Below are 23465 nucleotides of genomic sequence, written 5' to 3'. Positions count from 1 at the left end.
CAATCCCTGGTTGGGGAACTAAGATCCCACAAGCCACGCAGTGTGGCCAAAAGGCAAAAAAAAAAAAAAGAAAAAAAAATGTAGTAAGATATAAACCAGCATATACTAACAGCTAAGCATAAGAGATGTATAATTTCTTCAGCTAGTACTATAGAAAGAGATAAAATTAATTTTTTGATTAATAGGAATTCAGATTGAGATATAGTAATTGCAGTGGAAGCTGTAAATACCCTCCACACCATACATTATCACCAGTCTTTCAGCTCAAATGACTGAATGTGCTGCTGCCAGAGTATTTTCTAATTCCAGAGTTGCAATCAAACTTTCAAGTGCCAGGGCTTCCCTGGTGGTGCAGTGGTTAAGAATCCGCCTGCCAATGCAGGGGACACGGGTTCGAGCCCTGGTCCGGGAAGATCCCACACGCTGCGGAGCAACTAAGCCCGTGTGCCACAACTACTGAGCCTGTGCTCCAGAGCCCGGGAGCCACAACTCCTGAAGCCCGGGCGCCTAGAGCCCGTGCTCTTCAACAAGAGAAGCCACCGCAATGAGAAGCCGGCGCACTGCAATGAAGATCAGCCCCCGCTCACCGCAACTAGAGAAAGCCCAAGCACAGCAACAAAGACCCACTGCAACTAGAGAAAGCCCGCGCACAGCAACAAAGACCCAACGCAGCCAAAAATTAAAAACCTTTAAAAAAAAAATTGCAAGTGCCAGGATAAAGTTCACTGCCACAACAACAAAAATAATAGCTTCACTTATGATTACAGAGATCATCAATGTTCTAAATGCCTCATCTTTTTCCTTTTTTTTTTTTTTTTTTTTTTTTAGCATCATCGCTGTGGATGCAAGCAATTACAATGCAGAAAATACGTATTTTCCCCTTGCTTCTACATTGCTTTCGGTTGAGGTAATAAAAATACAAATTTTGGTGGATGTTTGCATAAAGGTGCAGACATGTTTATTCTAAGGTTAAACAAAGCATGAATGATTCTGTGGAAGATGTTGACTGTGCTGCCCATATTCTGCACAATGCTTGCTGTTCAAATAGCTTCTGATGTTCTTTCTATTGATGTTGAAGTAATTGTCATGAAGTTCTCTTACTTCAGCATTTATACTATTTGAATTGAGTGATTAAAGGATTTTTGTGATATTTTTATTGGCATTCAGTATTCTTCATTTCTCTTGCATTCAGAAACTCATTGACTCTCTTTAACAAACACAGCTGGAAGAGTTCTCAGTTTATTTAAAGCACTGAAATAATATTTTAATTCTCAAGAAAAGGCTCCCAATTCTTGTTTAACCTTTTAAGTATTCCATTGAATGAAGCTAGTTTGCTTATTTCTTGTTCATAGATTTCAATATCTTTTTAGCAATAGGGTTATGGAAATGGAAAGAAGAGCAGAAAGTGTTAGTGAAATATTCCACTGTTTAATGGAACTTAGTGAAATCTTCATGTCAGACTGTTTTTAAAAGGGAAAACATGGCTTATGGAATAATAGGAATAGGAAAATAAATTTTGACTTGTGGATAATCATTATTGTACTCGCCATGACTGTATTTTGAAATGAGTTTCATCTCTTGAAGAATTTGATTCTTTTACATGGATGTTACTAACTGCTCTTATAGCATGAGGACAAGTGGAATTATCATGTGTAGTGTTAAAAAGGAAAGGAAGAAATTGACAAAAAGTTTTCTTTTATCAGTGGACAGCATGTTAAAAACTTGTTAATCAAGAGATCCATCGTAATCCTGAAGAATGGAAAAGGCAAGTTCTGCCATGAATAATGGTATTATGTTTCAACAAATCAAATCTGAAGAGCAATTCCTAGAGTTAACTTTATGCCATTATATCTCTTCAGAACGCTAAAGTTGAATGTCTTTTCTCATTAATGAATGTCCAGTGGACAAAGGATGAAGTAAGTGAGATGTTACTACTGTAGGAGATATGTTATAATGAAAATGGAGCAATGTAACAGTCTCTGGAAGAAATTCTATAACTCAATTCTGCAAGGAACTGTTAAGGTGAGCCAATATATATCAGGAAAATAGTTAATGAAAGATATGTAATTTAGATACTTAAAATTTATTTCAGATGAACAACGAATAAAGGTATGTCTCATGGCTTGTATTTGCTAAATCTGGCAATTTTTACCCAATGTGCCCAAAGTCACAGACCCTTTTTTTTTTTTTTTTAATTGAAGGAAGTATACTTGATTTAGTGTTGTGTTAGTTTCAGGTGCACAGCAAATGATTCAGTCACATGTGTGTGTGTGTGTGTGTGTGTGTGTGTGTGTGTATGTAGACCTTCAGTTATATATAATCTATGTACATACACATAAAAATACTTTGATTCTTTTCCATTATAGGTTATTACAAGAAACTGAATATTATTCCCCTATGCTATACAGTAGGTCCTTGTTTATTTTACATATAGTAATCCCAAACTCCTAACTTATCCCTCCCCCCTTCCCCTTTAGTAACCATAAGTTTATTTCCATCGCAGAGCCTTTTCTAACTGAGGTGGCTCTAAGGCTTTCAGGAAATGTACCGTGCGCAGCTTTCTGGGACGGGGCTGTCACTATGGGCCTTCTGCGCATGTGCACTGCCTCCTCCTCCCCCCACCCCCGGATGCCAGGCGTGTTCCCGTTCCGCGGCCGATGTCTCGCGAGGAGATGGTTGCGGAGCCTCCGGCGGCTGCGGGCCGGGCAGCTGGCGAGCAGGACGCTGCTGTGGAGCACCGGGGGAACAAGAAGCTCCAGGCCAGAGGGGGGTGAAAAAGGAAGCGGCTTTGTCTCCAGATTCGGTGTAAATCTGGCCCCGTTTTTATGCACCTGATGAGAACCTGCACGTCCCAGCGCTTAATTTTCTCATCTCCAAGGTGCCCTGCCGTTTGAGGCCTCGGTAAGACCGCGCGGAAACTGGCCTTTGGCTGTCAGTAGATGCGCACTTTTCTTCTCAACGGACCCTTGTTCTTTTCCACTCAGGATCTCGCTGAATCCTCCCAACCACCTGTGGTCAGCGTCGCGTCCCCTTTCTAACAGTGAGGTTCCGAGACGGGATAGAAATTCAAAGTGGCGAAGGGAGCAGGGGCAGGAGCAAGGATAGATCCCATGCCTCGTTCTCTGCCCAGCATAAAATCTGAGCATGAGTCGGTCGCAGCAGTAAGCAGCTTGAGTACCCTAACCCCTCAAGGAAATAATGTTGAAGTGAATGCAGCATTGGTTTTGGGGGATTTCTTCTTGTTTCTAAAGAACCTGTGAAGATAAATGAAGGCGTCCAGGCCCCTCTGACCCCCTCCAGCTTTGCCTGTGCCCTCAGTGGCACCAGTTTGCTTTTACAGGAGGTCCTGCTTAAGATCCAGGAGCTTTCGATCTTGGATGAATATTCCAACTGGTTTAGGTTCCACCTTTCTTGCAACAAAGCGGCTTTTGTGAGGTAGGAAGGGGGAGTCCCGGGAGCGGGAATTGTCCCGGTAGGACAATCAGTTCGCCTGAGACCTCAGTAGAGATCCAGAGCCCAGGTGCAAAGACGCTTGTTGCTCAGCCGGAAGCAATTTGGGTCCTCCTGCTGGAACCACTGTCATATGCAGACTGTCACAGACTGGGTGATGGTGGAAACCTTGGGCCAACTTTCCAGAGAGATGTAAGCTGTGGTTGGGATAGGAGAACAAGACAAAAGGAACAGAAGATACTGCTTCTTAGGGAGTTGTGAAGGCATCGTGTGGAGGGAAGAGCTGACCAGCCACAGGGGAGGGAATTACCTTCTTCCTCCCTTCACTCTTTACTCCACTCTTTCTGAGCTCTGAGCTGTTCCCACACTCAGCACAACTAGAGATATACTGATGCCCTCTCTATCCCGATCTTACAGAATCAGAGATGGTACTGCAAGAAAGGTTGTTAAGACTTGGACTTAAGACAGGTCTATTTCTGCTTTACTTAAAAGATGGAGTTGGGTTGGGGTGGGCAAGAAGTGGGTCAAAAATGTTAAGTGGTTACAATTCTACATTTTGTTATGGCAGAATCAAGAGGAGACATGGAGTCTCTTGATGGTCTAGGCAGGTCTTTTCTGCTTTAACAACAGATAAGTCAAAACCAGTTTGGTTTGGTTTTTTTTAATTAAAAAATACTTTTGAGACCTGAAACCAATTTAAGAGTAAACCCTTTTTTTTCCTTCCAAAAAAACCCCATCCTTTTTTTCAGAACCTTGTTGAGATTCTCTGGTTTGTAATGAACATTAAAAATTTTTGTGCTGAATATTTTTGCTCAGCATCAGTTTTAATGAAAGCATTGTGTTCTATTCCTTGGCTTTTCCTAATTGGCTTAATTAGTTTAATGTGTTGTTTATTTTTTCTGTGTTACAGCATACATTGTTGACAAATCAGCAGAAAACAAATGTTTTTACATTTGAAAACTAGTTTGTCCAAACATTACATAATCATCCCAGAGTCATGCATGGACACCGAGTGCTTCCCTCCCTCACTGTTATCCTTTCTCCTCCTTCTCAAAGTGTCTCCCATTCTGAGGTGTTTTGCGAGCTGCTATGTGGAGCTTTCTAGGCAGGTGATGTCACTCATGAGCTTTCCTTCTTTCTCAGGTGTGCCCCCTCAGTTCTCTACATTCTTCCAGGAGCAGCAGAAAATGATCACATCCCAGGTGAGTCGTTTAATTTATGCACAGTTTTGCTTAACACTGATTATTTAAGGTTTATAAAATATCTATACATTCATATGAAATAGTAGAAATAGATATGTTAACATCAGGAAAAATATAGAACAGAAGTCAGCAAATTGCAGTCCATGGGCCAAATGTAGCATGCTGCCTGTTTTTTTATGGCCCACAAACTAAGAATTTTTAGGTGATTGAGAAACAAATCAAGAGTAATAGTCTGTGATGTGAAAATTGTATGAAATTCAAATCTCGGTGTCTGTAAAGTTTTATTGGGACACAGCCATGCTCATTCATTTATGGCCGTGGCTGCCGTCAAATTACAAGGGCAGAGTGGTTGTGACAGAGACTGTGTGGCTCACAGGCCTAAAATGTTTACTATGTGGACATTTACTGAAAAGGCTTGCTGACTTCTGATATAGAACAGCAGATCAACAGTAGGACAAAGGTGCCATGTAGGTAAATGCAGATCCTGTGATCTTACTGAGTTGTGAAACTGGGCCATAAAAAAGTTTTTTGATAGACTTCATTAGGTGACATTGTGAACCTTTTTTTTCTTTAATTTTTGGCTGCGTTGGGTCATCGTTGCTGCACGCGGGCTTTTTCTAGTTGCAGCGAGTGGGGGCTACTCTTCGTTGCGGCACGCAGGCTCAGTAGTTGTGGCGCACGGGCTTAATTGCTCCGCAGCATGTGGGATCTACCCGGACCAGGGCTCGAACCCGTGTCCCCTGCATTGGCAGGCAGATTCTTAACCACTACGCCACCAGGGATGTCCAGTGACATTGTGAACCTTCTAGTGACCGTCTTGCAGTTGCATAAAGAAGTGGAAGGAATAAAGTGAATGATTTTTGTCTAATCCAGGGGAAAAGTTGAGATGTCGAAAGAAAATATGTGATAAATAATTCAAATGAATTAGAGCAGCATTAGGACTCATGGTTGTTCAAAGAAGGGACAAGTCTGGGTAGACCAGGGCGACCTAGGTTGGTTAGTAGGATGAGGCAGGCTATGTGACAATACTGAGGACTGGGCAGAATATAAATCTTTGTAGAATATGGCAAGGGATTCCCCTATTTTAATTGTGGCACAATACATATAACATGAAATTCACATTTCAACCATTTAAAAGTGTAGAATTTAGTGGCATTTTGTACATTCATGATGTTATGCAACCATAAACACCACTTACTTCCAGAATATTTTCATCACACCAAAAGGAAAACCCATACCCTTAATAAGCAGTACTATAGCTTAATCAACAGTTACTCCCCATTCCCCCCAGCCCCTAGCAACTGCTAATCTGTTTTCTGTTTATGGATTTGCCTTTTCCGGACAGCTCATGTAAATGGAATCATGAAGCCTTTTGTGGGTGGCTTCTTTCACTGATCATGTTTTCAAGACCCATCCATGTTGTAGCTTGTATTACTACTTCATCCCTTTTATGACTGAATAAATATTCCATTGTATGTATATACTACCTTTTGTTTATCCATCATTTGATGGGCATTTGGGGGTGACTCCATGTTTGGTTATTGAGAATAGTGCTGCTGTGAGCATTCACGTACAAGTTTTTGTTTGAAGACCTATTTTCAGTTCTTTCCTGGGAGTGAAATTGATGGATCATGTGATAATTCTGTGTTTAACTTATTTTGAAACTGCTAAACTGTGTTCTGCAGCAAGTCCCTTGCAAGGCCTTATGAATTTTATGTTAGCTTTCCTATTTCCGCACAAAAAGGCTGTTGAGATTTTATAATTTTTAAAATTAATTAATTAATTATTTGTTTTATTTTTTGGCTGCGTTGGGTCTTCGTTGCTGCACGTGGGCTTTCTCTAGTTGCGGCAAGTGGGGGCTACTCTTTGTTGCGGTGCATGGGCTTCTTATTGTGGTGGCTTCTCTTTGTTGCGGAGCACGGGCTCTAGGCGTGCGGGCTTCAATAGTTGTGGTGCATGGGCTTAGTAGTTGTGGTGCACAAGCTTAGTTGCTCCACAGCATGTGGGATCTTCCCAGACCAGGGCTCAAACCCATGTCCCCTGCATTGACAGGCAGGTTCCTAACCACTGCACCACCAGGAAGGTCCAAGATGAGATTTTGATAAGGATTGCATTGAATCTGTAGACGACTTTGGGGAATCTTGCCACTTTAAGAATATTAAGTATAAGAATCCATGAACATGAGATGTTTTTCCATTAATTTAGGTTTTTAATTTCTTTCAGCAATGTTTTATAGTTTTCAGAGTACAGATCTTACATATGCTTGCTTAAATTTATTCTTAAGAATTTTGTTCTTTTATTTATTTTTTTATTATTTTTAACATCTTTATTGGAGTATAATTGCTTTACAATGGTGTGTTAGTTTCTGCTTTATAACAAAGTGAATGAGTGATACATATACATATGTTCCCATATCTCTTCCCTCTTGCGTCTCCCTCCCTCCCACCCTCCCTATGCCACCCCTCTAGGTGGTCACAAAGCACTGAGCTGATCTCCCTGTGCTATGCGGCTGCTTCCCACTAGCTATTTTATGTTTGGTAGTGTATATATGTCCATGCCACTCTCTCACTTTGTCACAGCTTACCCTTCCCCCTCCCCATACCCTCAAGTCCATTCTCTAGTAGGTCTGTGTCTTTATTCCTGTCTTGCCTCTAGGTTCTTCATGACCATTTTTTTTTTCTTAGATTCCATATATATGTGTTAGCATATGGTATTTGTTTTTCTCTTTCTGACTTACTTCACTCTGTATGACAGACTCTAGGTCCATCCACCTCACTACAAATAACTCAATTTTGTTTCTTTTTATGGCAGAGTAATATTCCATTATATATATGTGCCACATCTTCTTTATCCATTCATCTGTTGATGGGCACTTAGATTGTTTCCATGTCCTGGCTATTGTAAACAGTGCTGCAGTGAACATTGTGGTACATGACTCTTTTTGAATTATGGTTTCCTCAGGGTATATGCCCAGTAGTGGGATTGCTGGGTCATATGGTAGTTCTATTTTTAGTTGTTTAAGGAACCTCCATACTGTTCTCCATAGTGGTTGTATCAATTTACATTCCCACCAACAGTGCAGGAGGGTTCCCTTTCCTCCACACCCTCTCCAGCATTTATTGTTTGCAGATTTTTTGATGATGGCCATTCTGACTGGTGTGAGGTGATACCTCATTGTAGTTTTGATTTGCATTTCTCTAATGATTAATGGTGTTGAGCATTCTTTCATGTGTTTGTTAGCAATCTGTATATCTTCTTTGGAGAAATGTCTATTTAGGTCTTCTGCCCATTTTTGGATTGGGTTGTTTGTTTTTTTGATATTGAGCTGCATGAGCTGCTTGTAAATTTTGGAGATTAATCCTTTGTCATTTGCTTCATTTGCAAATATTTTCTCCCATTCTGAGGGTTGTCTTTTGGTCTTGTTTATGGTTTCCTTTGCTGTGCAAAAGCTTTTAAGTTTCATTAGGTCCCATTTGTTTACTTTTCTTTTTATTTCCATTTCTCTAGGAGGTGGGTCAAAAAGGATCTTGCTGTGATGTATGTCATAGAGTGTTCTGCCTATGTTTTCCTCTAAGAGTTTGATAGTGTCTGGCCTTACATTTAGGTCTTTAATCCATTTTGAGTTTATTTTTGTGTATGGTGTAAGAAAATCTTCTAGTTTCATTCTTTTACATGTAGCTGTCAAGTTTTCCCAGCACCACTTATTGACTAGACAGTCTCTTTTCCATTGTATATTCTTGCCTCCTTTGTTTTACATTAATTGACCATAGATGTATGGGTTTATTTCTGGGCTTTCTATCCTGTTCCATTGATCTATTATTTCTCTTTTTGTGCCAGTACAATGCTGTTTTGATGACTGTAGCTTTGTAGTATAGTCTGAAGTCAGGGAGCCTGATTCCTCCAGCTCCGTTTTTCTTTCTCAGGATTGCTTTGGCTATTCGGGTTCTTTTGTGTTTCCATACAAATTTTAAGACTTTTTGTTCTAGTTCTGTGAAAAATGCCATTGGTAATTTGATAGGGATTGCATTGACTCTGTAGATTGCCTTGGGTGATTACTGTCCTTTTTACACTATTGATTCGTCCAATACAAGAACATGGTATAACCTTCCATCTGTTTGTATCATCTTCAGTTTCTTTCATCAGTATCTTTTTTTTAAATTTTTATTTATTTGTTTATTTATTTATGGCTATGTTGGGTCTTCGTTTCTGTGCAAGGGCTTTCTCTAGTTGTGGCAAGTGGGGGCCACTCTTCATCGTGGTGTGCAGGCCTCTCACTATCGCGGCCTCTCTTGTTGTGGAGCACAGGCTCCAGATGCGCAGGCTCAGTAATTGTGGCTCACGGGCCTAGCCGCTCCACGGCATGTGGGATCTTCCCAGACCAGGGCTTGAACCCATGTCCCCCGCATTGGCAGGCAGATTCTCAACCACTGCGCCACCAGGGAAGCCCCTCATCAGTATCTTATAGTTTTCAGAGTACAGTCTTTTGCCTCCTTAGGTAGGTTTATTCCTAGGTATTTTATTCTTCTTGAGGCGATGGTAAATGGGATCGTTTTTTAATTTCTCTTTCTGATCTCTCATTGTTAGTGTATAGAAATGCAACAGATTTCTGTGTATTAGTTTTGTATCCTGCAACTTTGCCAAATTCGTTGATGAGCACTGGTAGTTTTCTGGTAGCATCTATTAGGATTTTCTATGTATAATATCATGTCATCTGCAAACAGTGACAGTTTTACTTCTTCTTTTCTAATTTAGATTCCTTTTATTTCTTTTTCTTCTCTGATTGCAATGGCTAGAACTTCCAAAACTATGTTGAATAAAAGTTGCAAGAGGGACATCCTTGTCTTGTTCCTGATCTTAGAGGAAATGCTTTCAGCCTTTCATCATTGAGTATGATGTTAGCTGTAGGTTTGTCATATATGGCCTTTATTATGTTGAGGTATGTTCTCTCTATATTTATTTTCTGAGGAGCTTTATCATAAATGGATATTGAATTTTGTCAAAAGCTTTTTCTGCATCTATTGAGATAATCATATGGATTTTATTCTTTTAGTTATTAATGTGGTCTATCACACTGGTTGATTTGCAGATATTGAAAAATCCTTGCATCCCTGAGATAAATTCTACTTGATTATGGTGTGTGATCCTTTTAATACATTGTTGAATTCGGTTTGCCAGTATTTTATTGAGGATTTTTGCATCAATGTTCATCAGTGATATTATCCTGTAATTTCTTTTTTGTGGTGTCTTTGATTTCGGTATCAGGGTAATGCTGGCCTTGTAGAATGAGTTTGGAAGCATTCCTTCCTCTGCAATTTTTGGGAACAGGTTGAGAAGGATAGGTGTTAACTCTTTTCTAAATGTTTGGTAAAATTCACCTGTGAAGCCATCTGGTCCTGGACTGTTGTTTGTTGGGAGGTTTGTTTTTTGTTTTGCTTTGTTTTTAATTGCAGATTCAATTCAATTGCTGGTAAGGGGTCTGTTCATACTTTCTATTTCATCCTGGTTCAGTCATGGGAGATTTTCATTTATTGTAACTTGTCCATTTCTTTCAGGTTGTTCATTTTATTGGCATATAGTTGTTCATAGTAGTCTCTTATGATCCTTTGTATTTCTGTGGTGTCGGTTGTAACTTCTCCTTTTTCATTTGTGATATTGATTTGGGCCCTTTCTTTTTTCCTTGATGAGTCTGGCTAAAAGTTTATCAATTTTGTTTATCTTTTTGAAGAACCAGCTCTGAGTTTCATTGAACTTTTTAATTATTTTTTATTCTCTATTTCATTTTTTATTGCTCTGATTTTTATGATTTCATTCCTTCTACCTTTGGGGTTTGTTCTTTTTCTAGTTCTTTTACATGTAAGGTTAGGGTGTTCATTGAGTTTTTTCTTGTTTCCTGAGGTAAGCTTGCATCACTATGAACTTCCTTTTTAGGACTGCTTTTTCTACATCCTATATATTTTGGATCATTGTGTTTTAGTTTTCATTTGTCTACAGGTATTTTTTAATTTCCCTTTGATTTCTTCAGTGATCCATTGGTTGTTTAGTACCATATTGTCTAGCCTCCACATGTTTGTGTTTTTTGCAGTGTTTTCTTGTAGTTGATTTCTAATTTCATGGCGTTGTGGTCAGAAAAGATGCTTGATATGATTTCAGTTTTCTTAAATTTACTGAGGCTTATTTTTTTTTGGTGTCCTAGCATGTGATCTATCCTGGAGAATGTTCCAGGTGCACTTGAAACAAATGTGTATTCTGCTGCTTTTGGATGGAATGCTATATAAATATCAATTAAGTCCATTTAGTCTAATGTGTCATTTAAGGCCAGTGTTTCCTTGCTAATTTTCTGTCTGTATGGACTGTACATTGATTCAAGTGAGGTGTTAAAGTCCCCCACTATTATTGTGTTACTGTCGATTTCTCCCTTTATATTTAATATTTGTTTTATGTATTTAGGTGCTCCTGTATTGGGTACATATATGTTAACGAGTGTTGTATCCTCGTTTTGTATTGATCCCTCGTTATGTAACCTTCTTTGTCTTTTGTTAAAGACTTTGTTCTAAGATGTATTTTGTGTGATAAGAGTATTGTTACCCCTGCTTTCTTGTTTGTTTGCATGAAATATGTTTTTCCATCCCCTCACTTTCAGTCTGTATGTGGCTTTAGCTCTGAAGTGAGTCTCTTCTAAGCAGCATATAGATTGGTCTTGTTCTTTAATCAGTCAGCCACACCATGTATTTTGATTGCAGCATTTAGTCCATTGATGTTTCAAGTAATTATTGATAGGTACATACTTATTGCCATTTTATTACTTGCTTTATTCTTATTACTAATGCTTCACAGTCTTTATCTAGTAAATTGCTTATTTCTATTTCAGTAGTTGCTTTTTCAGGGATTTTCTCTTGCTCTTTCAATTGAGACAAATTCTTCTGTCTTTTCATTTTGCTTAACTTACTCTGTCTCTGTGAAATAGGTGAAGCAGTTATCTACTGCAATCCTGAAGAGGTGTCCTTATGTGGGAACATTCCCATACTGTCTGCGTGTGCCCAGTGGCTTTGGTGGTATAGCTGGATTTGACTTGAACACAAGTCATGTCTTTCCTCAGGTTGTGCTGGCAATTATCACCTTGGTAGTAGGTGTTGCTGGAGATGTAGGGACTAGGGGTGGATACAGGTTTAAGCTCAGTCTTCCCCTCTGCTCAGTGGCTGTCTCTGCCCTGTTGGGGATGGGGGTAGGTTCTGTGTTGCTGGTCTAGAAGCCCTGAGGGCTGGGTCCACGCTGGCTCCATTCCCTTTCAGTATGTGCTCTCCCACTCCCAGCACTGGCACCCTTACTCCAGAGGGAAGCAGCCCTGGAGCAAGGTAGGGTACTTAGCTTGAGCCCCGCACGCAGGCCATGGCAGTCCTGCCAGGGCAGAGATCTGGACTGCCGATGCACTGCCTGTGTGAGTGCCAGCAATGTCTGCCCCCACCTTTCTCCAACGCTGCTTTGGGTCTGAGCCTCCTTTTTCCCTCACAGCTGGGCTCTTCCCTTGGCCTCTGCTTCCCTTGACCTGGTGTGGAGTTGTGCTGTAGAACAAGTAGGGCCCGTGTGGGCTCTCAGTGTGGGTCTGGGCATAGGCTGTGGTGTTCTGACTGCAGATGGAGAACATGGCTGCTTCTGATGTGCTAACTGTGTGAGCACCAGTAATGGCTGTCCCTGCTCTGTTCAGATGCCATATTGGGTTTGAACCATCTCCGTTACACACATCTGGGACCTCACCCAATGAGGAGGTGCATTGTGAAGCAAGTGGTGCTTGCGCATTTGCTGGGCTCAGGTTTGGGTGCCTGCTGGGTCAGTTGCAGGAAATTGGTCAGCCATGAATGCAGTTTTCAATCTGCCTTGCTTCAGGAGCAAGCAAGCATGTGCACGCTCCTCACTGGCAAAGTCCAGGTTTCCCATAGCCCTCCTGTTACTCTTACTGGCACTCCAACCAGCCGAGGGGCTCATATTTCCTATGTTGGGTCCCTGAATATGTTGCTCGACCACTCGCTCCCCAGAGAGGATTTCCATCTGTCTAATCTCCCTTTTCTTCCATGTCTTCTCTCAGGGGCACAGGTTCCAGCCTGATCACTTCTCTTAACTTCCTACCTGATTCTGTGTGGATCTTTCTTACAGCCTTGGTTGTACAGGATTCTTTCTGCCAGTCTCCAGTTAGTTTTAAGTGAGAATTGTTCCACATCTAGGTGTATGTTTGATGTGTTTGTGGGGAGAGGTGAGTTCCACATCATACTGTGCTATGTTGATCTCCTTCCTCTGTCAAGTGAATAGTTTGCCCACTAAGTTAAATCTGGTCTCACTTATTTACAAAGACCTATAATATAGATGTATTTGGAGACATTCTCAAAGTAACTAGGAGATCTGTGTATAATATTAGGGTTTTACAAAGTTACAAAGCAAAGAATAATAAAAACAAGTCACCAAGAAGTAGTTATTGAATCCAGAGAATCCTCAAGGGCTCAGGATAAGATGGATCATTTTTCACATGGAAGTTAGAATTATTTTTCATCCTTAAATTCTCCAGTTTTCTCAGAAATATCTTGTACTGATTTTTAAAGTATAAGAAATCAATGAACCCTTCAACTGATTTTATCACAACTTTATTTATCACAAAAATAAATCTCTTTGTAATTAATGTTTATTTAACTCAGGTATTCATTCAGCAGCTACTTATAAAAATCTACTAAGTATCCTTTGCTCTGTACTGTAGGTTCTAACAAAAATGAAATATTGGCCCCTGCAAAAGAGCCGCTCTCAGTGGGGCACAAGTGGGAGATGGGCACACTGATAGAATACTTGAAAAGCCTTGTAACTGAGGTGCACACAAAATTCTGCTTCATGTTCTTTTTTTAAGAACTTGCAGCTGTTTTATTGATCACCTTATCACACTTTCCTGTAGTAAAAAATATGAATAAGTTGACATTTAAGTGTTGTTTGAAAAAGTTTCCTGTCATGATAAAACTCTGTCTTATTATTTCAACTAATCGAAGTGAATATACTTCAAATATTTATGAATAAGTATTAAATACAAAAATAAAATTTTACTGGAAAAGCATCTTACAGAGATGGAGTTGGATAGATTTTTTTACAAACTAGTTTATCAGTGGATGAGAATTACTAGAATGAGAAATAGCATTAATTCTATTCCAAGTTCAATTCCATGGATGTAAGCATTGAGAAAATTTGTTTGCATAAATAAGTAGATATGAATGAATGGAGTTTTATTATAGTAATGGCTCTAAATTTTTTGAATCCTTACAAATCATATGCCACTAAAAATCTAACAAAGAAAAATATACTTTTAATGAGCTATCAGCTGGAAACTCTGGTTAGGTTCTCTCTCAACTTAACTGAAAGCAAGTATAGTCATCTCTTGGTATCTACAGGGGATTGGTTCCAGGATCCCCTCCGAGGATACCAAAATTGACTGATGGCCCAAGTCCCTTAGTAGGCCCTCTGTATCTGCGGGTTCAGCATCCTTACATATGGAGGGTGACTGTAACTGAAAACCACTTGACTTGTAAAATGATAAGTTCTAACTCACCAGTCAGTTAGTTGTTCCTTTCTTTGATGTGCTTGAGGGTTTTGCATCATGGGGGTATTTCACCTTAGTAAGGTTTTCCATATTCTTTATGAGTATGTTTTTTGGTAAAGAACATGTATCCTGACATTTTAATTCTAATATGAAGTACTCTGCCCTTTGTATTGAAAATTTAACCTGTTTTCATTTTGTTATGGTTACTTATTTGAATTTATAGCAGCATTTATAGCAGCTTGACTTCAATAACCTGCAAAAAACTGCTCCTTTATATCTCTGTCCCCACTCCTTTTGGTTGTTGATGTCACAAAATTACATCTTTCTTTTTCTTTTTGTTTCTTTCTTTCAGTATAATTGCTTTACAATGGTTTGTTAGTTTTTGTTTTGTTTGTTTTTAATTATTTATTTATTTATGGCTGTGTTGGGTCTTCGTTTCTGTGCGAGGGCTTTCTCTAGTTGTGGCGAGCGGGGGCCACTCTTCATCGCGGTGCACGGGCCTCTCACTATCGCGGCCTCTCTTGTTGTGGAGCACAGGCTACAGACGCGCAAGCTCAGTAATTGTGGCTCACGGGCCCAGTTGCTCCACGGCATGTGGGATCTTCCCAGACCAGGGCTCGAACCCGTGTCCCCTGCATTGGCAGGCAGATTCTCAACCACTGCACCACCAGGGAAGCCCCAGTTTCTGCTTTATAACAAAATGAATCAGCTATACATATACATATATCCCCATATCTCTTCCCTCTTGTGTCTCCCTCCCTCCCACCACAAAATTACATCTTTATATAATGTGTGCTCCAAAACAAAACCGAATAATTCTTTTAAATGTCTTAGTCTCCAAATTATGTAGGAAAAAAAAAGATTTGGAATTACAAACCAAAGTTACATTAATACTAACTTTTATTCTAAATTTTAAAAAACGTATAACTCTCTTAAATCACATAGAAAAGATCAAGTACAGTTAAAAATGATTGCTATAGTAATACTAGTTCTGTAATTGCCTATGCATTTGCCTTTATTGGATCTTTATTTGTACGGCTTCAAGTTACTGTCTAGCGTCTTTTCATTTTACCTTGCAGGACTCCCTTGAGCATTTCTTGCAGGGCACATCTAGTGGTCATGAACTCGCTCAGCTTTTGTTTATCTGGAAATATCTTGGTTTCTTCCTGACTTTTTGAAGGACAGTTTTGCTGGATATAGTATTCTTAGTTGACAGGTGTTTTCATTTAGCCCTTGAATATATGGACCCGCTGTCTTTTGACTGCCAAAGTTTCTGATGAGAAGTCTGAAGATAATCTTAATTGAGGATCCGTTTTATGTGATGAGTCTCTTCTCGCTTGCTGCTTTCAAGATTCACTCTGTCTTTTGAAAGTATGATTATAAAGTGTCTTGACATGGGTCTCTGATTTCATTTTACTTGGAGTTTGTCGAGCTTCTTGGATGTTTATATTAATGTATCTCATTAAATTTGGGTACTTTTCATTCAAATATTAGTTTGTCAAATATTTTTTGTATATTTCTGTGAATTTTTTCAAAGATTCTCTGTGCCCCTTTCTCTCTCTCCTTCTTCTTCTGAGACTCCCATGATGCATATTTTGCTCCAGTTGATGGTGTTTCACCATCTGTTCCTCAGTGTTGATAATTTCCACTGTCCTATCTTCAAGTTCACTGATTCTTTTTTCTACCAGCTCAAATCTGCCTTTGAATATCTGTATGAATTTTTCATCTCAGTTATTGTACCTTTCAGCTGCATAATTTCTTTCTGGTTTCTTTTTAGGTTTTCTGTATCACTCACATTTCCATTTTGCTCACACATCATGTTCTTGACTTTCTCCGCATCTTGTTCAAGTTCTTTGAGCATTGGTAAGACAGTGGTTTTAAAGCCTTTGTCTAATATATCTGCCGTTAAGTCTTTTGCAGGGACAGATTCTATTGATTTATATTTTTCTTTTTCATGGACCATACTTTCCTGCTTTTTTGTATACTTTCCTCTGTGTGTGTGTGTGTGTGTATAAATATGGAATTTCTGGCTCATATGGCAATTTTATGTTTAACTTTTTTTTTTTTTTTATGTTTAATTTTTTGAGGAACAGCCAAACTGTTTTCCACAGCATCTTGAACCATTTTTCAATTCCACCAGAAATGTATGATGGTTCCAGATTCTCTATTCTGGCCAAAATGTGTTTTCTGCTTTTTGATTATAGTCATCCTAGTGTGGGTAAAGTGGTACCTCATTGTGGTTTTGATTTGCATTTCCTAAATGACTAATGATATTGAGCATTTTTCATGATTTGGACATTAAAAAAAAAACTTTGGAGAAATATCCATTCAAGTCCTTTACACGTATTTTATTTGGGCTGTTTTTCCTTTTTGTTGAGTTGTAAGAGTTCTATGTATATTCTGGATAATCAGATATTAGATACATGATTTGAAAATATTTTCATCCATTCTGGAGATTGTCTTTTTTCTTTCTTGATAAGATACTTTCATTTTAATTTTGATGAAGTCCAATTTATCTGTTTTTACTTTTATTGTTTATGCGTTCGTGTCATATCTCAAAATACATTACCAAATTTTATATTTTATTCTAAGAGTTTTATGGCTTTACTTCTTATATTTAGATCCATGTTGATTTAATTTTTGAATATGGTGTTGACATAGTTGTCTAACATCATTCTTTCCTTGAGATATACTGTTGACCCAGGTCCAGACTATTCTTTCCCCACTGAATGGTCTTGGCCCCCTTGTTGAAAATCAGTGGTCCAGAGGTATGTGTTTATTTCTGGATTCTCTATACTGTTCTGGTGATCTTCGTGTTGTGTTTTTTTTTTTAATATTATTTATTTGGTTGCATGGGGTCTTAGTTGCAGCAGGTGGGCTCCTTAGTTGTGGCTTGTGGGCTCCTTAGTTGCGGCTCCAGGGCTCATTAGTTGTGGCATGTGGGCTCCTTAGTTGTGGCATGTGAACTCTTAGTTGCGGCATGCACGTGGGATCTACTTCCCTGACCAGGGATCAAACCTGGGCCCCCTGCACTGGGAGCATGGAGTCTTATCCACTGTGCCACCAGGGAAGTCCCCGGTCTTCATGTTTATACTTACACCAGTACCTATAGCTTTGTACTAAGTTTTGAAATCAGGAAAGTGTGACTCTTTCCAATTTGTTCTTTTTGTTTGTTTAAGATTGTTTGCACTATTTAGGACTGCTTGCAATTCCATAATTTTTAGTATCAGGTTTTCCATTTGTGCAGAAAAGGCTGTTGGAATTTTAATAGGGATTGCATTGAATCTTCAGATCACTCTTGGTAGTACTGCCTTTTTTTTTTTTTTTAATATTTGTTTATTTGGCTGGATCTTTAGTTGCAGCATGCATGTGGGATCTAGTGCCCTGACCAGGGATCAAACCCAGCCCCCTGGCATTGGGAGTGTGGAGACTTAGCCACTGGACCACCAGGGAAGTCCCAGTACTGCCATTTTAACAATACAAAGTCTTCCAATCTATGGGCATGGAATATCCTTCCATTTATTTAGGTCTTCTTCAAGTTCTTTTCACAGTTTTTTGTAGTTTTGCATATCCCTGGTTAAATTTATTACTAGGTATTTTACTCTACTGGATAATATTGTAAATAGAATTTTTTTTAAATTTATTTTTTGGGTTGTTCATTGCTGGTATAGAAAAAAAAAACCTGATTGTTGTGTGTTGATTTTGCACTGTTATATAAATAAGTTCCTTTTTACCTCTTTTAAAAAAATAGATACCACATATGAGTGACATCATGTGATATTTGTCTTTGTCTTACTTCGCTTAGTATGATAATCTCTAGGTCCATCCATGTTGCTACAAATGGCATTATTTCATTCTTTTCTATGGTTGAGTAATACTGCATTGTATATATGTACCACATCTTATTTATCTATTCCTCTGTCAATAGACATTTAGGTTGCTCCCATGTCTTGGCTATTGTAAACAGTGCTGCAATGAACATAGGCATGCACGTATCTATTCGGATTATGGTTTTCTCTAGGTATATGCCCAGGAGTGGGATTGCTGGATCATATGGTAGTTTTATTGTTAGTTTTTTAAGGAATCTCCATACTCTTCTCCATAGTGGTTGTACCAATTTACATTCCCACCAACAGTATAGATGGGTTTCCTTTTCTTCACACCCTCTCCAGCATTTATTGTTTTTTAGATTTTTTGGTGATAGCCATTCTGACTGGTGTGAGGTGATACCTCATTGTAGTTCTGATTTGCATTTCTCTGATAATTAGTGATGTTGAGCATCTTTTTGGCAATCTTTATTTCTTCTTTGGAGAAATGTCTATTTAGATCTTCTGCCCATTTTTTTCTTTTTTTACATACATAGAGCTGCACAAGCTGTTTGAATATTTTGGAGATTAATCCCTTGTTGGTCACGTCATTTGCAAATATTTTCTCCCATTCTTTGGGTTGTTTTTTCATTTTGTTGATGGTTTCTTTTCTGTGCAGAGGCTTTGAAGTTTCATTAGGTCCCATTTGTTTACTTTTGTTTTTATTTCCGTTTTTCTAGGAGATGGATCAAACAAGATATTGCTGCGATTTATGTCAAAGAGTGTTCTTCCTATGTTTTCCTCTAAGAGTGTTACAGTATCTGGTCTTACATTTAGGTCTTTCATCCATTTTGAGTTTATTTTTGTGTGTGGTGTTAAAGAATGTTCTAATTTCATTCTTTTGCATGTAGCTGTCCAGTTTTCCCAGCACACCATTTTTTGAAAAGACTGTCTTTTCTCCATTGTATAGTCTTGCTCCTTTGTCGTACATTAATTTTTTTGTGTGTCACTTAGATGTGATTTACAATTTCACTTCCAAAGGTCCTTTTCAGAAGACGGCTTTTCAATGAATTTTAACACACAGTGTAGAAATTTGTTAGTTTACTAACTCTACTTTTGTCATACACTGGCAATCTCTTTACTATCTAGAGACTAGATGTTATAAAATTGGGACCCATTTGTCCAGTATATACATAATATATACAGTAAAGTTAAATGAAATGCATATAACATGCAGAGCAATGGGTAAGTTGAAATGTTCTAGTACACACTGGCAAAACATCTTTTGCCATCTTCCCTCCCACCTCCCTCAACCCAATGAACAAGCACAGACTACACTGTTCAGAGGGGAGGTTTAACAATTCCATTTCCAAAGACAGTATTTCCCATCAGTTTTTAAAAGATATTTACAAGAGGCATTATTCTACTGCTTCTACTTTAAATACATAAAGCACTTCTAAATATCTAGAAAGACTAGATATTTCACATAAGAACTTACTTGTGCACTATGTACACAGCACTGTTAAATAAAATTGCACACATATAACAATGGTTATAATCTGAGGTATCTTCTAAATATGACCATTTTGGCCTGAACTATTCCCTCCCTCACTTCCTTCTCTCCACCACCAATCCAGTGGACAAGTACAGGCATGTGTAATCTTAGAGGTGGTTGAGCAAATTCATATCCAAAAGTCATTTACAGAAGACAAGCTTTCCTATGAATTTCAACACAAATTGTACAAAATGTGCTAATTGTACTACTTCGTCATACACTAGCAACCTCTTTAACATCTAGAGACTAGATGTTGCAAAATTAGGACTCATTTGTCGATTATATACACTATATACACAGCAAAACAAAATACACGTAACATACAAAAAATGGTTTTGTTTGGAAATGTCCAGGTACAAACACATTAGCACATTACCTTTTGCAATTCTTTCCCTCCCATCTCCTCCAAACCACTGAACAAGTTAGACAATAGTATACTGCTCACAGAGGTGATTTAATATTTAACATTCCCAAAGATAGTACTTCCTATGAATTTTAGCAAAAATATATTTACAGAGCGACATTTTACTACCTCTACATTTACCATATGTCGGGCACTTCTAAACATATAGCTGGACTAGATGTTTCAAATAAGGACTTAATTTGTCCACTATATACAGAGCAGTCTTGAATAAACTGCACACATGTGACATTTATAATCTGAAAGTGTCTTCAACGTATGTGCATTCTACCCTAATACCAACCCCCTTCCCTTCTCTCCCATCTCCACCAACCCAGAGAGCTATAATGCCCAAGTTTTCAGAAGACAGTCTTTCCTAGAAATTTTTAACACAAAATGTACAAAATGTATTATTTACTAACTCTATTTTTGTCATATTCTGGCAACCTTTATAACATCTAGAAAGACTAGATGTTGTAAATTAGGACTCATTTGTCCATTATATACACTTTATACACAGCAAAGTGAAACAAAATGCATGAACATAAAAAAGACGGTAGTTAATCTTGCCTCACTATAAACACACTGGCACAGAGGTCTTTGCACTTTTTTCTCCTTCACCCGACCTTGAACCAGAGCACAAATGCAATGCATACTGTTCAAAGAGGTGGTTTGGCCAAGCTTGCCCCCCCTCCAAATAAATAACAATATTTCATATGAATTTTAACAAAAAGATTTTTACAATATGTCTTTTTATTACCTCTACTTTTAACATATATCAGGCACTTCAGAACATCTAGAATGACTAGATATTTCAAAAAAGTACTTATCATCAACTGTATATACAGTAGTGAGGAATAAAATGCACACACAAGAAATGGTTATAGTATGGAAATGTCTTATAAGTATGACCATTCTGGCATAGAACTTTCTTTTCTTCCTCCTCAAGGTTTTCCATTCCATGTCCTTTAACCCACTGAACAAATGTGGACCTCTGTGGCTCCTTTCTGTTATTTTCTTTGTCTCTATTTCATTTATTTCTGCTCTGATCTTTATGATTTCTTTCCTTCTACTAACTTTGGGTTTTGTTTGTTCTTCTTTCTCTAGTTGCTTTAGGTGTAAGGTTAGGTTGTTTGAGATTTTTCTTGTTTCCTGAGGTAGTATTGTATTACTATAAACTTCCCTCTTAGAACTGCTTTTGCTCAGTCCCAAAGGTTTTGGGTCATCATGTTTTTGTTGTCATTTGTCTCTAGGTATTCTTTGAATTCCTCTTCACTTTCTCCAGTGACCCATTGGTTGTTTAGTAACATATTGTTTAGCCTCCAAGTGTTTGTGTTTTCTATAGTTTTTTGCCTGTAAGTGATTTCTAATCTCATAGTGTTCTGGTCAGAAAAGATGCTTGCTCTGATTTCAGTTTTCTTAAATTTAATGAGGCTTGATTTGTGGCCCCAGATGTGAAGTATCCTGGAGAATGTTCCTTTTACACTTGAGAAGAAAGTGTATTCTGCTGCACTGAGAGGGAATGTTCTGTAAATATCAATTAAGTCCATCTGGTCTAATATGTCATTTAAGGCTGTGTTTCCATATTGATTTTTTGTCTGGATAATCCGTCCATTGATGACAGTGGGGTATTAAAGTCCCCCACTATTACTGTGTTACTGTCGATTTCTTTTTTTATGGCTGTTCACATTCGCCTTATATATTGAGGTGCTCCTTTGTTGGGTGCATATATATTTGCTATTGTTATATCTTCTTCTTGGATTGATCCCTAGATCATTATGTAGTGTCCTTTTTCTCTTGTAACAGTCTTTATTTTAAAGTCTATTTTGCCTGATATGCTTATTGCTACTCCAGCTTTCTTGTGATTTCCATTTGCATGGAATATCTTTTTGCATCCCCTCACTTTCAGTTTGTATGTGTCCCTAGATCTGAAGTGGGTCTCTTGTAGACAGCATATATACAGGTCTTGTTTTTGCATCCGTTCAGCCAGTCTGTATCTTTTGGCTGGAGCATTTAATCCATTGGCATTTAAGGTAGTTATTGATTTGTTTGTTCCTATTGCCATTTTCTGAATATTTTTGGATTTGTTTTTGTAGGTCTTTCTTATCTTTCTGTTTTGTTCTCTTGAGGTTTGATGACTATCTTTAGTGTTATGTTTGGGTTGCTTTTTCTTTTTGTGTGTGTATCTATTGTAGTTTTTTGGTTTGCAGTTCCCATGTGGTTTTGATATAGTAGTCTATATAAGATTGTTTCACGTTGCTGGTCTCTGAATTTCAAGTGCAATCCCCTTTTCCTGCATTTGTACTCTCCTCTTCTAATGATTGCTGGTTTTGATATCATATTTGTGTGTGGATGATTTCCTACTTTTACTGTATGCTTCCCTTTACTGGTGAGGTTTCCATTTGTGATTTTCTTATTTCTAGTGTGGACTCCTTTTTTTCCCCCCCTGCCTAGAGAAGTTCCTTTAGCATTTGTTGTAAAACTGGTTTCGTGATGCTAAATTCTCGTAGCTTTTGCTTGTCTGTAAAGCTTTTGATATCTCCATCAAGTCTGAATGACAGCCTTGGTGGGTCGAGTATTCTTGGCTTTAAGTTTCTCTTTTTCATCACTTCAAATATATTGTGTCACTCCCTTCTGGCCTGCAGAGTTTCTGCTAAGAAATCAGCTGATAACCTTGTGGGGATTCCCTTTTATGTTATTTGATGCTTTTCCCTTTTTGCTCTTAAGGTTTTTTCTTTAATTTTTGTTAGTTTGATTAATATGTGTCTCGGCATGTTCCTCCTTGTGTTTATCCCGGATGGGACTCTCTGCACTTCCTGGACTTGGGTGACTGTTTCCTTTCCCATGTTAGCGAAGTTTTCAGCTATCATCTCTTCAGATATTTTCTCAGGCCATTTCTCTTTCTCTTCTTCTCGGACCCCATAATGCAATTGTTGGTGCATTTAATATTGCCCCAGAGGTCTCTGAGACTGTCCTCATTTCTTTTCATTCTTTTTTGCTTTATTCTGCTCTGTGGAAGTGATTTCCACCACTCTGTTTTCCAGCTCAGTTATTCATTCTTCCACCTCAGTTATTCTGCTATTGATTCCTTCTAGTATAGTTTTCATTTCAGTTATTGTGTTGTTTATCTCTATTTGTTTGTTCTGTAAGTATTCTAGTTCTTTGTTAAACATTTCTTGTATCTTCTCAGTCTGTGCCTCCATTCTTTTTCCGAGATTTTGGATCATCTTTACTATCATTACTCTGAGTTCTTTTTCAGGTAGATTGTCTATCTCCTTTTCATTTAGTTCTTCTTTGGGTTTTTAGGTTGTTCCTTTGTCTGAAATATATTTCTCTGTCCTCTCATTTTGTCTAAATTTCTGTGCTTGTGGTCTCCTTTCTGCAGGCTTCAGGATAGTCGTTCCTCTTGCTTCTGGTGTCCGACCCCTGGTGGGTGAGGTTGGTCTAGGGGCTTGTGCAGGCTTCCTCATTGGAGGGACTGGTGCCT

At 38.4% G+C, this 23465-nt stretch overlaps 1 protein-coding gene across 2 annotated transcripts in view; it reads left to right on the top strand.

The window, feature by feature from the left end:
• The first annotated feature begins 911 nt into the window (after window positions 1–911).
• The window catches only part of LOC309643121 (uncharacterized protein), a 60133-nt gene continuing 37579 nt past the window's right edge, over window positions 912–23465 (top strand). For both annotated transcript variants that reach the window (XM_082425584.1, XM_082425585.1), the window contains exons 1-2: window positions 912–2901; window positions 4594–4652. In XM_082425584.1, coding sequence (XP_082281710.1) covers window positions 4638–4652 — 15 coding nt within the window. In that variant the 5' untranslated portion in view covers window positions 912–2901; window positions 4594–4637. The remainder of the gene's footprint in view (window positions 2902–4593; window positions 4653–23465) is intronic.

The sequence above is a fragment of the Balaenoptera physalus genome (assembly GCF_965194825.1).
Source record: "Balaenoptera physalus genome assembly, chromosome: 14".
In the NCBI taxonomy this organism is placed as follows: domain Eukaryota; kingdom Metazoa; phylum Chordata; class Mammalia; order Artiodactyla; family Balaenopteridae; genus Balaenoptera; species Balaenoptera physalus.
The sequence above is the reverse complement of the archived record's forward strand: the minus strand, read 5'-3'. Positions and strand labels throughout refer to the sequence as shown.